Below are 15,462 nucleotides of genomic sequence, written 5' to 3' on the forward strand. Positions count from 1 at the left end.
TTTACAAGTTGTTTTCTTGCTTGTTTTAAATGTTAAGCAAATACTTATTTTTGAGTATTAAAAAGTAAACTGTGGAACAGTTACTGCAGTACAGCAAAACAGCAAGCCACACTGAGGCTTATTCCTATTTTACCACAGCGATTTGTCGATAATTACAATTAGAAACATGCTGACTTGCATTTTGTCTCTCCAACCGCTATGCTGTGATCTGGAAAGCTTAACATCCTCTGTCCTGAGGATTCTGCCATTGTGAAAAGCATACTGATTGTTTCAACCGAGACACTTTGTCAAAATCAGAATTAAGTTTATTGTCACGTACCATGGGTTATATATGTACAAGGAATTTGCCATGGTGTGCAGATAGAGATAGCTGTAGAAGAATTAAAAACTAGGGAAATAAAGTAATAAATAAAGAGAAAGACACTCACAGTACAATTAGTGCAGGGCATGTTAAAGTGAGGCAGTGCAAATAATATTTTCCAAAGGTGCATGAGTTCAATACTTTATGCACAATTCTGTTTTTTCTTGATTACATCACAGCATTTATTAGTACACATGATAGTTCATTAAGTTAATACTTAAACCTCATGCACTTCTAATGAACAGCCTGCACACTCTAAATTTAAAAGCAAAAAGGCCACCCCCTACAGCAGCTCGAGACTGATTGACCATAGAGACCCTTACCTACAGCTGAGCTGGGCCTGTAAACATGACCACCTACACTAATACATGAATCAACACTGCTACTAGAACATCACACAACACTCTCATTATCAACATCTTGAAATGGGTTGGTTTCAGGGAGGCATGTGTCCGTTTGGGTCGAAGCGTCAGACTTGAGGGGCACATTCTTGGGTCAGGTGTTGGTGTAGAAGACGACAGAGTATCAAGAAAAAGCACGTATTCGGCAGCCATATGCGTTAGCAAAAATTGGTGATAGCGTCTCTTAAGCGAGATCATGGGGCCTTGTGGAAGGCTGCGCTGTACAAGGATATGCCTGCACTAGCACTAATTTGAGCACGTACACAGAATCGTGGTGTCACTAAACTATTATAACACAATTATAATTGTGGTTTTACTGCAATAAACCCTATTTGACTTTTTCTCATCCATGTCTCTTCAAGTCTTTTTTTTTTTTTTTTTTTTAAGAAGGATAATTTAGAAGACATTATTTATACTAGAAGGCCCAGCTGCTGTCCAGGCAAGTTTTTGCTCTGACCAATTCAATTATATCGATCATCCACCATACACGGCCTTTTTTTTTTTTTTTTTTTTTTTTTTTTTTTATAAAAAAAAAAAAGGGAAAAGTGATTTATACTTGTCACATGTACCTTAGAACAAGGTAAAATTATTTATTTGAATATTTCAGCAATGTTAGGAAGCTGAAGGATCAGCCATGATACAGTGCCCCAGGAGCACAGAGGGTTAAAGGCCTTGCTAAGGGGGCCAAGAGTGGCAGCTTGGTGATACTGGGGCTTCAACCATTTACTATAAAACTGATAAAGCTTTCAAACAAGTACATGAAAATCAACCTGTGAGTTCAGTAATGACCAGCACTACTCTTAAACATATGACCAACTGCACTGTACACTTCATTGCCCAGCAGTCTTCCGATAGGGCGGGGCGTTTCCCCCCCCCCCCCCCAGTTAACAACTTCTCAACGATTGGCTTTAGGACGTCACGTGACTTGATGTCAAAATGGCGTCTCCGAATGGAGGTAAAATTTAATTCCTCTCAGGCGACTAATGTCTCTGCTGTCGATGTTTAAATGTATTGTGAACAGTTCATTGCGGTTAATACGGGGTGTGTAAATGAACACGCACTTGTCCATGTTAATCGGTATGGTGAAGGGCTTCACCCTGACGCTACTCGGACTTTTCGAAGCGTCCGTTTATCGGGCTCTAGTAGCCTCCCGCTAGCCAACTAGACCCGATAACCCGAGTCTACATGCTAGCTAGTTTAGCAGGCTAGTCAGCTGGTGATCTGTATAATCTACATAGACTTAACATATAATCAGAAAAAAATGTCCGGCACATACATCACAAGCACCAGACTCAGTTCGGTTCTTCGCTTTGGTAACACCGATATCTAACCAGATACCGAGAATATACTCGCTATTTTAAGCTGTATTATAGAGAGTAGTTGACTTGACTAGCTACCTGAGATATGCGTCCTGCTATGCTGTTTATACTATATTATTTATTACCTTTTATATCGGGATTTATCAAAAAAGGCAATGTAATGTAATGTGAACTATTATGGCTGCAACACTTCAGTAAAAAGTAGCAAATGCAGGCTTCCAAACCACCAGCCGACGACACTAAACTTATTTGCATATTAATTTATCTGTATGGTTTATTTGCATAAATTAAAAAGTGTCACGTTATGAAGGAAGGTTTCCTGAATATGGAATGGATTCGATTAACTTTCCTTCCAGAAAGAAATCTTCTGGTCACAGTGCTACAAACCAGGCAAAACATTTAAACTATTTATTTATAAAAAAGTATATATAATAATGGCACGAACGTGGATTAAAAGAACTAAAAAAGTTATTTGGAAATAATTATCAAGAAGTCACTTTTATTGCTTGTATATTGCTGAGAAGAGCGTTTATCAATTTTGAAGTGTGGGTAGGGCAAGCAGTGATGGTCAGTAATTGATTGGTCACGGGAAACAATGGCGTTTAATGATTGGTTGTTAAGATCGTAAGCTTGTGCAAGCACCGCCCAGTCAGGGCTTAATGCAGCTGGTGGGGATTTGACTGAACACACACACACACACACATATATATAAATAAATAAACATACATAATGAGGAAATAGGATGGGGAGAAAAAAATAAACCAAGAGAAGGAAGGCAGATAAATCAAGTATAAAAACTATATAAAATATATAAAGATATATATGAGAAAAAAAGGTGTATATACAAGGTATGCTTATGGCAGTAAACAGTACAAATTTAAGGTGCTTGATGTGATTGTCCTTAAAGTGTCCGTGTGCGAAATGGTGTGGTATAAAATATAAAGTGCACTGTGCTGTGCAAGTCCAGAGCTAAAGTGACAGTCCAGAGTTTAAAGTGTCGTAGTGCAAAAAGAAAAAATATGTGCAGAGAAAAAGTGTGATGATGGAGAGAGTTTTTGGATTTTTGGATATGAATGAAAAAAAGAAAGATAACACAAACTTAGAATGACCAATTAACTACTTTTATTACCCATCAACACGTGCGTGTGTCCTGTGTAAATCCTAAAGCGAAATCCACAACAGTATTGGCTATGGAGACACAAGCCTGTAGTATCCCTGCTAATAAAATTATTTCGATATGTTATCTTGAATCTTCTCGAAGAAAAAAACAACCAGTTCAAATATATAACAGTGGAGATTGTATTATATTTCAAACTTGCTTTTGTGTCCTGACATTGTTCATAGCTGAGGACTTTGAGTCGTCTTTGCTGAGTTATGAAAAGCTTGACCGAGCTTCACCTGACCTCTGGCCAGAACAGTGTAAGTTTTATTTTGTAATGTTGAAGAATGATATTCAGTATCATCAGCATTCAGTGTTTATAAAAAACCAAACTATTTTCTAAAGTGTCCAATAGTGAGAGTGTATGTAGTTACACTGCTGGGCATTGTTTGCTTTCTTTTAAGTAGTATCTCTCCTGTTTGTTTGGAAACAGTGCCAGGGGTTTCAGAATTTGCTGCTTCATTTAAAAACGTAAGTGTTGTACACATCATACATTTATTATCTTACACTCATATGGTGTGATCAAGGGAATAATAGTCTTCTTTTTTTTCCCCCGCAGCCAATAACAAATTCTCCACCCAAGTGGATGGCAGAATTGGAGTCTGAAGACATTGAAATGTTGAAAGGTCACGTGTCGTGCGCGTTTGAGCAAAATGCACATGGAGTTTAAAACTGTAGATTTTTTTTTTCTTCTCCTTTTAACTAATCTATTCTATTCTTTTTATTGCAGAGCTGGGAAGTCTGACCACAGCTAACCTGATGGAAAAAGTGAAAGGGCTGCAGAATTTGGCATATCAGCTGGGCTTGGAAGAGTGTAAGTAAAAAAGAGTAATATTGCATTTCTAAAATGAAATGATACTGAGACCGTCAGCCATCGAGCGCCTCAGGAGCGGGTGACTCTTTAAGGCCGATTCACATCCTAGACGTGTCTGTATTTAAAATGTAAACTCCTTTAGAGAGCCATTGAAAGAACACAAACACATTCTATAGGCTATGAATGTTATTTGAAAAGGTTATATTTACAAAATTGAAATGATTGGGAAACGTGGTTGTCTTACAAATGATTTATGAAGGAATAATTCTAAACCTACAGCTTTACATTAAGAAAGTAGTAGACTGTTTATTCACTGTCACGCTTTCCGTTGATACTTTTTATTGGAGTGTGGTAATGGCGTCTGAACCATTTTTTCTTTTTGTTAATATTAAATTCAGTGTAGTATGCGGTGGTTTGAACGCATACCCATATGTATGGCAATTTTGACATCTTTTGTGAATTTTTTTGTCCTCTAGGTGGTGCTAGTAAGCTAAAGAAAGTCACTGTTACTTTAAATCAAGTTACAAGTTGGGCCAAATAGCAAAATATAAAACTTTTGATTTTTCTTAACAAATCATTAATCCGGAAATTATTGAAAATTAAACAAATTCCGTGAATCTCTCTCTGTTTTTGAGCTTATTAGCCTTTTAAGAAAACCTTTAAGAAAAACATCACAGAATATATATTTTTTTAAATAGAATGTAGTCACAAATGGTTAATTTTTTTTGTGTGTGTGCTTATTTTTATATAATCCTCAAAGTTTTACTTTTGCATACAATTAGACTAGTAATTAATTACTGAGTTTCCCTGATTCTAACTTTTCCCACATAGAGTTCACTGCAGAAGAGCAAACAAGAAAATGGTGACACATGAGCTCTCGGCACATTTGTGTAATTCTCGCTCATTTTCTGACCAGTGATTTGTTAATAAGAGCATTACAAGCTTTACATTTGCCATCTTGTATTTTGCCATGTCTGTAATTCTTAGACATCACTTGCTGCTCTCTCCTCCAGTATAATGCTAACTAATAATCGGGCATGCTACGGGAAATTGGTTGTCTATGCCAATCTTGTAATGTAACCCTCGCCACAGTTTCGAGTAATGAGACGTACGAAGTGAATGAAAAGAATCAAATAACAAATATTCATTCCAAGCAATAGTAATTGGAATGATTGTGTAATAAAAAAAAAAATAATAATAATTAAATACACCTAAATGTATTTCTTTGGGGAGGGGGGACAAATATTGCATTTTGTGGACTTCCTGATTTTTGTTTTTGTCTTAGAATGGTTGTAAAACAACTATAAATAAACAAATGACACGGGCGAGCTGCTCGTTCAGTATAGGTTTTAGGATTTTTCTAGATAGATTTCCTCGCCAAGTGACTTTTATACTAATCATTTTTATAGACGCAGGCAACGTCAATGCCTGTTTGAATCATGGCCGTGTCTACTGACCAGTCTGAATTCCATTTCACTTGCGGAGTAGGCAACGCTGATGTGTGCTATTGTATTACAGTATAACGAGTTTAATTTGTGCTGATTTTTTTCCATTCAGGTGCATTAAAGCGACCAGAAGAGATTTTTGAAAGACACAGGGAGCAGATAAATTTCATTTAGCGCTCATCATGTATGTGTAGCTTGAGCTTTACAAATGCAGAATTTGGTTGGTAGATTTTTGTCCATTTAAAATCAGTGCTGCTTCGAGGACTATTCATTTTAAAGTTTAAAAGTTTCATCTGCTGGTTATGATCAGCATGTTCCCATTCAATTAAGGGGATTATGGCAAACCAAATTTATCACGGTTTTATGTAGTTTGTGCGTATATATATATATATATATATATATATATATATATATATATATATATATATATATATAAACAAACTCTTAAGATCACAATTATTGAAATGTAGAAAATGCAATTACAGTGGTACTCAGTCTTGGAAATGTTTTGTCCCTCTACAAGTCGTTTAATGTTCCCACATAGGCTGAGCGCTTGTGTTCTGCTTTTAAATTCCAAATGGAAACTATTTGTTTGTAAGATTTTCCAAAAGTAAATGTATACATTGACAACTGAACAGTTTTGTTTGAAACCAACGAATTTGTCAAACTTTTAATAAGTGTTCATTAGATTTTATCAAGACATTACGCCTTTACCAAAATAAGTATGTCCCAATAGTTTCTGTCAAAAAATGTGGAAAAACAGGCAAAGACAAAGACATTTCTGTGGATTGATGAGTCCAAATTTGACATTTCTGGCTCTAACAGAAGAACTTATTAAAGACTGTCCCGACGCCAAGAGCGTATAAAGCTGCTCAAAAGGGATAAATGACTAGTTGTGTTTTTCAACCTAAAAAAACATGTTGGATGCAAACTACTGACCTAAAGCTGATTTTCTTTGTTAAGATCAGGTTGGTGAAGAGCTGGAATTTTTATTGTTTTAATATTCCTTGTATTTGAATACTTTTTTCTCCCATTTGTCAACCACTTTTTAGAAATTGCAGTTTGTATCTTGACAAGAACACAGTTTTAGTATTATCTTGACTTGATTGACTTGACTTTATTGATTTATTGTCTCGACAAAGACTTGATTGTCCACAGTGATCACCTTCATCAAGTATAAAACAGTGATTATTACTTCTCAGCGACTTCAACCACCAATGACCTTTAACTTGGTGCGGTTTAATTTTCGACATTTTTGCAGCTGTCGGGGAAATCCTTGTAAATCTCAGTTACTTTTTCTCCGGGTTTCTTTAGCTCTGCGGCGTCTTTAAACGAGCCAGGGAAGGGCGCGTTAGGGCATGTGGGGCGTGGGGATTGTGCCAGGACGATTTACTGTGCCACGGTGGCTATTAAAGTCCTGAGCTGGTTAATGGGGCTGCGTAATCAGGCAGTGAAAACTCACCCTTGAAGGCTTTGGCTAGAGGACACACAAGTGGCTTAGACTTAATGGATTTCTTGAAAGTGAAATGTTTCAGAAGCGCTGTTTTTGCACTTTAGATATCTTTCTTTTACTTGCTTACTGAGCAGGATTGAGCAATTGGTATTTCCAGGGTGCAGTGCACTGGATAAGTTTTTTGTAAATTCAGGCCACAGTTTTATTTAGTTTTTATTATTATTTCCAACCGAACATGAGCGAGCGTCACTGTGCGTAATCTTACGACGCGTGCAAACATGTGGCTATATTTTCGAAGGCATGAGAATGAGGCGTGTGCCGGATCCACCTCCTTGGGGACACGCACCCCTCCTCCGTTATCCAAGTGACGCCGAGTAGCAGCGCTCTCAGAGGAGCTGACGCGTGCCCAGCCTTCCTTCCCCCCTACCAGTCCCCATCTGCTCTAGGCCATGATAAATACTGCTGTCAGCGTGTGCTCATCAGGACCCTCCAGTCCCACAGGGCCACTCACTACACTGATAAGTGCTGTTATTGAAGATAATTGAATAGAGAGTGGCCCTCTGGGACAGGTAGGTCTCAGGCAACGCTGATGATACTACTAATGCCTGCTGTTGCAAAATGGTGGCGTGATGTAACGCATTTGTTTCCTCCTGACAACTGTTCAGGAGGCAGGATGGCGAATTAGGAAAATGCCTTATATCAAAATTCCGTATGAAACTAAAGTGCTGTTTCCTCAGACGCTTAAGGATTCGAGAAAGAATAAGTAGTATGTTGCTTATTTTAGATGAGAAGGATTTTGTTTTTGTTCATGAGCAAGATATAATGAATGAATTTCAATGCCATGGAGATGAAGTTGTGTTGGAATCGGCGTAAGCAGAGGTCGAGGGCAAGTAAAATCTCCGAAGCGAGTTCAATGCAGAGTATTAGCTGACTGAAGACGTCTGCAAAAATTTACAAAAAGAAATCCTACGCTAAAACCACCGTCTTGTAGTCACTCTTCTATCAGGAATGAGGCTGAAGGGTCACACCTGTCCAACACTAATAGCCCCAGCGTTCATGCACCCCCTCCCCCCCACGCGTTCAGATCAATTTCAGCTCTATTAAGTGCACCGTAGCACTGTAATGATTGGATGGACGCTACGGCATCGTAGTAATGGGCTTCCATCAATCCATCAGAGACACCTGACCGCGGGGCCAGCAGTTATGAAGTGTTGTCAGATGACAGGCTGTGCAGGGTGAAAACTCTCCTTTATCTATCCACTCCCTCACCCTTCCTCCTTTGCTCTCGCTGGCCTTTTACCAGCACTGTGCCGTATTGTGTGGATTGCGAAAAATGCACGCGCTGTATCCGACTTCACAGCCTCGCCGGGCAAGACGAGTGCTGCGTGTGTTTCTCTGGATGTTGCGTCATCTCTGAATAATATAGATGCATCCATGATAACAAAAAACACAACCCAACTTCATGTTCTCCAATAATTCTTTTCTAGTGCCTTATTCCATTCAAGTGTGTTGTGTTGTAGTATCACACAAACTGTACAGCTGAATTTGGTTGCTGCTGAAGTGGCTCAGGAGAGAGAAAGAGGAAACAGCTCCCTCTCCCTCCTCCATCCTCCCCACTGCCTCCATCAACAGATCGGAAATGACACCTCATTTCCATAGGTGCATTAGGAATTCATTGGATTTTCTTTCCCAGCTAATCATAGTGTCTGTGCAAAAACCTTTTAAGGTTTTTAATGAATGAATTTTGACTGATTGCCTATTAATAAGGAGACCTCATGGACAGGGATAGGCTGTGGTGTGTGTGTGTGTGTGTGTGTGTGTGTGTATATGTGTGTGTGTGTGTGTGTGAGCGAGTGTGTAAGAAAAAGAGACGGGGTGTGTGTGTGTGTGTGTGTGTGTGTGTGTGTGTGTGTGTGTGTGTACACGTGCCTGTGTGTAATGATTCGTGGTGTAGAGAACAGGCAGGAGCTCTCGGCTGGGACATTAAGAGGAAGCGGTGGCTCCCCTGGGAAATCACTCTCCATGTCTGCATCTTAAATATCCCTGTGAAGTATCAATAAGTGGGTAATTGAATTTTGAGCCCAAACATGAGCGTCAGGTGTATGTATTCTGAAGCGGGGGGGGGTTTCCATGTGGGCGTGGAGTAATCCGTATGCATGCGTTTGTGAAAGTGTGTCCGCGTGTGTCCTCGGCGTTCCGCCCTTGCTCTCTTGGGAATCGGGCAGTGAATATGGATGTTAAATCTATTAAATAAAGATTACGCCTCGTAATAGCCGAGTGGCAGTTTGAGACGTGCAACAGGGGTGCAATTGGTGTGTTTGACTCTTAATGAAAGTGATTTGGGGCAGTCGGATCTGAACAGGGTTTTCAGCTCAGTCCGGGGACTCATTTGCTCTTCTGGGTTTAAAAGGATCCATCTTGTTGCTATTGCAATCCTCACATTAATCAGCCACAGCTCATAAGATGGAAGAAAGGAGTCTCCATGTCACACCCCACTGTTTACGCAGGCATCCTCGAAAGGTTTGGAACAGTGCCGGTTTCAATTCGGCTTCTGTCGAATTTACTTCATATTCCCATTTTCCCAGTTACATTACAGGTTTGTTAAAAAAAAAAAAAAAAAAAAACTAATGTTGCCATGCTGACTGCAATCCCCCTGGTTAACCACTGCATGACCAGCCAATTTATCACTCTGTAATTTAAATTATGTTGATTAATATGTGTTTTTATTTATTTATTTATTTTTTTAAACTTGCTGTGCTTAGACAGTTGTAGAATACTTTCCTAGGTGCTGATCACTGCAGCAAAAGGGAAATATAGAAGTGATCCTGTGAAATGCTCAGTATGTCGTTTTGTATGGATGTCGAGGCAAAGAAGTTGCTGATTAACTAAGTACAGAATTAGTAATTGACCTTTCTAATCAACTAAACAAATCTCTAACTCCTGCTAATCAGTATTGATTTTGTGTGTGTATGTGAGTGAGTGCCTGTGTGTGTGTGCGCTGCACTTGCGTATGGGCACGTGCCAAAGGAAGACGGTGGCTAGCTTGCTGGACCCTCTTTTAATCTAACCCACTCAATGCAAATCATTTCCCTTCTGCTCTGACGGGACTGGAGGATAAATGGAAATCTAATTAATGAGTGGATCAGAGGGTTGCTCTCCAGTGGCAAGGTCTCCAGGGAGCCAGATAGGCTCCCGTATTGTTTTGGACAGAAGATGAGTGAGAGCTTGTAAGGGTCCGAAAGAGCTAGGGATGAAATTGTTAGTTTAGCTATGATGAGGGTCTTCCCCTATTTGCAGACCTCTCCAGAAACCACCAGCCCATTTAATGAGCTGTTAGTGGGACTAGCGTGGGCATGTAATAATTAAGATACGTGCCGATTTGTGGAAAATGCTGACCTTGGTTCCTAATCTCTGCTGATTATGAATTTGTCTCTAAATGGGTTTATTACTGTTTGCTCAATGCACTGATAAGCTGTTTTATTAATATTTTGTAAGGAAACGGTTTGTTGGAATTGAGTGTGTGTCTGTGAACACATTTACTATTTTATTTTACCATTAACAATTATCAGTGTTCACTTGAAGACTAAAACCTTAACACGAAGCAGACATGTTAAATACATAAATGGAAAATTTAGGTTTTCATTATATTAATAATTATTTAAAAATGCAAATACGTGGCAAAGTGCACGTCAAGGTTTTGACATTCTAGCGTTAGTTTGGAATAATTTTGTTATTCCATTACTGCCTTTTTTTCCCTTTTTTTTTTTTTTTGGATTGAGTGAAGAAAAAAGTGTTTGTTTATAACTTTTATCATTTGGCAGGATTGAGATGAGTTTGTCATTTTCCTAGATGTTCGCTGGCACTGAAACGTCTTAGTGGAAACTCTGATAAATGTGTGTGTGTTGGATGCAGTTTGCTGTTGTACGAGCACCAAGCTCATCTTTGGTGTTCTTATTGGGTGAATTGGATACCATCAATTTCTTAGTTAAACAAACAGCATTCTCTTGTTGTTGTTTTTAATGCCTTGTTGAGTATATATTAAATTCTTGGTTGAACTCTGATAGCTGTATAATATATATATATATATATTAATATTAATGTTAGTATAAATGTTTTTATAATGCATGATAATTGATTTTGCAGTAATATGGTGTTTTGTTTTTTTTTTTTCTTTTAAGAAAGTTTTTTGTTTGCAGCATTATGTCTTGTGTGCAAATGTACATTAACTCACTCCCAGGTCATCTGCTATTACAGAAGCTGCGGTAGTGCTTCACCTTTCACCGGCCGCATTTCACTTTCATAAACACGGCCTTTTCCCTCTTCAGCAGTAATTGCGGGTCAAACGGCTTTCTTTTAATCCTTCTCATTTTGACGCTTTCATTCATGGCTGCAGCCCCGCCTGACCAGCCTTGCTTCTGATTATTTTGTTTTGTGTTATCTAAAGAGACAGTACCAAGCAAAGTTAATCAGTCTGAATCCAATTACCATCATGTTCAACCCAATGATCGACAACTCTGCGTGTAGCTACTGACACAAACTCCCCGGCATTATTATTCCACGTGGGGCAGTTCATCTAAATTACAATTTGCCGCACTATACTATTAGTCAAGAGCTGACGAGTCGTGTCTGCTCTCAGCACCGAGTTATTGTGCATCAGGCCTTCTGTCACTACAGTGCTGTTAAATCACCTCCACCACTGAGTAGTGGCAAAATATAAGTCGAAAATATGTATGTTTTATCGGCCATCTCTGGTTTATTGTACATACTGACTGTTGTGTTCGAGCAGATTCGAAGCACATTCATATAGCACAGGACATGTGCTTGTGTTTTATTTAACAGTAAGCTACAGGTCCCACTTTGTCACAGAAACACTTGTTTCTAAAACAAGTGGCACCTTGCATGACTTTCTCCAAACGGACGTCATAAAACGACTCCTGTATGACTTTTTTATATTTTAATGCCTTTATTGGCCATCTTGTTTATTGTTTTATGATATGATAAGCGTCTGCTTCCACTTATTCACTTAGGATTTGGAACCTTTTTTTCAACATTGCTGTCCATCTTAAGATGCTGCGTATGCATCTTTAAATTGTTGTTTGGAGATGTTTACGTTGAGAGATTCTACCTCGTAACTGTTTATATGAGTGATGATTTGATGGGGAGCTCCTAGATCAGGTTTCATGGGTTTGTACACGTTATGGGCGTGGGTTTTTTTTTTCTTTTCTTTTCTTATTTAGCATTATAAACATATGTATATCATGGCACTCCCATCTCTGTGCAAAATACAGAGTTTGTGTGCAGTCATTCCATGCAAATTGATCATATTTGATACAGATGCAACACACATGGTCGGGTGTCTGCAAATATTTGGCCATTTTGTGTATGTCAAGAAAACTTGTCCTGTCTGTATAGTGCTTGCGACAGGGTCTGCCAGGGAGTTGGTTAATCTCTCTCAATAAGTGTTACATAAACCAAAGCTACTGGAGTTTTCTTCTGTTCAAGTTGCTGTTTTGTGAGAGCCCCTTTTCCAACTTGTTCAAGGAAGAAAACAACCCTTAGTTTTATATGTTACATATGACTATCTTTTATTTATATTTAAAAATGTTTTTTTTTTTTTTTTTTTCAGCCAGAGAAATGACAAGAGGGAAATTCCTTAACATCTTGGAGAGGCCAAAAAAATGAAGCCCGATGGGAGGACTGACTGTGTTTGGACCTATCATAAGAGACTTTGTAGCAAAAATAACAGTGCCATGATCTGTAACTTCTGAAAAGCTTAGCTGGATACATTTATTTATATACGCAGAATTACCAGTTTATAAGGTATATATGCAAGCATCTACCATTTTCTTAGGTAAACCTACCATGTAGGTGTACTGTCTAGAGGGATAATTACTATTTACTGTAGCTGATCTGTTCATATGCACAGTCTGTCAGCTGCTGGCGTCCACGTTGACTGGGGAAGGGGTACATTAGAACCATGCCTGACCAGGTATCATTTAAGTGGGAAAACAGGTGCATCAGTGACACTGAGCTGGCTGTGTGTGTGTGTGTGTGTGTGTGTGTGTGTGTGTGTGTGTGTGTGTGTGTGTGTGTGTGTGTGTGTGTGTGGCACTGGTGTGTATCAGTTGCACCATGTAGGTGCAACATATTCAGTCAAAAGCAGACAGAAATATCCCGCCAACAGCATCTCGAGCTACTGATAAATAATAAGCTAAAGTGTGTAACTGTACTCCTTCAAGGTGCGTCAAACAGCCTGCGTTTATTAAGTGGCCAGTAAAAAACAGTGTTTAAAAGCATAGTGTGTTGTGCTCCTATGAATATCAGCAGAACCGCACTATCATGTTGCCGTCATGCTGAAAAGTGTTCAGCACTGGTCTACAGTGGTTCGTTACCAGTAAGTGGATAAGGTTTAGTCGCCTCTAATCTACATAATTCTATATGGTAGGTGTACCTGAAGAAATGGCAAGTGGGTGTAGTTACAGGTAGGGTGACCTGATGCAAGTTCCAATACATGTATAATGTGTAAAATATTTTGGATTGTTTTTCCTTAATTAAATGCTGTTTGTCTGCTTTATATTTAATTACTGACAAAATGGCTCTTCTTGTTTCAGACATCTTATTTTCTTACAGTTAAGCCTGTTAATACAATTATTTTGAATGATTTCAATTATTAATGGGTTTACATAGTTAAGATATTTAAAAGCTACTAACACATCTTGTTTGTTTCCTTGCTTTTGTTTTCTTTGAAATGCCACCGAGATTTAACAAAACGTCTAGTGACCCTCCTAAAAAAGTAACGAGAGCAGTTTAAGCAGCTCCGTCAAAACATTTTAATTGGGGCAATAACTTCATGCCGGTGCCCCTCCATGGACTTCTACGCTAGTGCGAGGGCCATTTCTGTTATGTGAAGTGGGGGTTTGAGGTTTTCAGGCCCCTCCTGACACAAAACATTGCGTAAAAATAATATCGCTCATTGTCCTCCATGTTAATGAGATTTGACATAATTACTAGGGCCATTTCTTCTCTAATTAGCACACTTCCAGGGACAGTGGAGCGAGTGGTCTCACGCAAAAGGAAATCAGACAGGCATGCTGATTGGGAAACAAAGAACGCTCCGGCCAGTGTAATTAGGTGAGACAATGTCCAGGGCTGTTATTGGCGGTAGATGTCGAAGAGGCTTCAGACATGGTTGGGGTCCTCCTGCTACTTTCAAACTTGGACAGCTATGCCTCTCTGCTCTCAAATACACCCCTGATTGTGTTTTGCATTTGAGAATGCGGCTACCAACACAGCACCGAACTTAATGGTGTTACTAAAACTTAAGAAAAATAAAAATAATTGAAAATGTTACTATATGACTTTGTCTCGCAGCTATTTCATTATTTGTATTTTACAAAACGATATGTTTATGGTAGTTAATAGGCCATCAAAGACCACTTTATCAGGAATACCTTTACACTTTACACCTTAACATTCATCTAGTTTTTCAATCATGACCACACAATGCATAAAGTTATGTCAAGAGCTTCATGTAGTATTAGGCTTAAGCATTTAAATAAGGTGAAATGTCATGATTTATTTGTGTTTGGTGGGCTGGTTTTAGTATTTCAGAAATAGTTGATCTGGGAGTTCTCCACACAGTAGTCTCTAGACCTTACAGAGAATGATGGAGAAACAATATGTGAGCAGCACATGTAGCCCATCCACCTCAAGGTTGATTTTTTTTTTTTTCTTCTGCTCTCCCCATTTTTTGAAAGGGTGTGTGTGTGTGTGTGTGTGTGTGTGTGTGTGTGTGTGTGTGTGTGTGTGTGTGTGTGTGGTTGGGGGGGGCGTGTTCATTTTGTGTAAATCCTAAAGAGTGTTAGCTTAAAAAAACAGAAAATCAACAGAATTTGTGTGCTTTTATGCATTGTGCTCCTGCCACCTGACTGGCTGTGTAGATAATAACATGAATTTACAGATGGTAAATGTTTGGTGACTATTTTTCCAGTCATTTAATTTCTAATGAGGGAATTTTCAAGTCATACTTAGTTTAGATAAATTAGTATCTACATTCTAGTAAATTAATTGTAAATAACTGCTGCAATCGTAAGCATCTGTGCCATATAATTGCACTTGTTGAAACTGCTAGTTGCACTTGTTGATTTTGATTTCACTGTCACACCAGCGGATGCAATGAGCCGTGTAAGTAAAGCGCCAAGACACCACGCCAAGGTTCACACAATGGCCTGCGGCACTAGCAACCGGCTATCAACAGGGTGTTGTTCAGACAGCAGCCTCAAAACAGGACTCGTTCCCCACAGAGTGGTTGTCTCCTGAAAAGAGGGGGGGGCAGAAATCCCAGCAGGGCGGCAAATCCGCTGCCCTGACCTCGCTGAGCCCTAGTGCCCTGACAAACGTCAATCCAATGTGCCCTCAGGCCTTTAATTAGCTGTCAATTAGTGCAAATTAATCAACTCCTTGCCTAATTAAGCAATGGCGACAGGCAGCCTCCAAAAACGCCATTGTGG

At 39.1% G+C, this 15,462-nt stretch overlaps 2 protein-coding genes across 3 annotated transcripts in view; one reads left to right on the top strand and one right to left on the bottom strand.

Moving 5' to 3' along the window:
* LOC310727724 (uncharacterized protein) overlaps window positions 1-15,462 on the bottom strand; it is a gene marked incomplete at its 5' end in the record, with an annotated part of 109,714 nt that overhangs the window by 46,289 nt on the left and 47,963 nt on the right. The gene's annotated exons all lie outside the window — the stretch shown is intronic.
* lin52 (lin-52 DREAM MuvB core complex component) lies at window positions 1,575-13,533 on the top strand. 2 transcript variants are annotated; one of them, XM_083543830.1, is made up of 6 exons: window positions 1,575-1,717; window positions 3,426-3,500; window positions 3,674-3,711; window positions 3,800-3,866; window positions 3,971-4,054; window positions 12,579-13,533. In XM_083543830.1, exons 1-6 carry the CDS (start codon window positions 1,699-1,701, stop codon window positions 12,632-12,634), a joined length of 339 nt encoding a protein of 112 aa, XP_083399956.1. In that variant the 5' UTR covers window positions 1,575-1,698; the 3' UTR covers window positions 12,635-13,533. The 2 variants fall into 2 exon arrangements, with proteins under 2 accessions (XP_083399956.1, XP_083399955.1); XM_083543829.1 differs by lacking the exon at window positions 1,575-1,717 and adding an exon at window positions 1,729-1,803.

This window comes from Silurus aristotelis (assembly GCF_946808225.1).
Source record: "Silurus aristotelis genome assembly, chromosome: 6".
In the NCBI taxonomy this organism is placed as follows: domain Eukaryota; kingdom Metazoa; phylum Chordata; class Actinopteri; order Siluriformes; family Siluridae; genus Silurus; species Silurus aristotelis.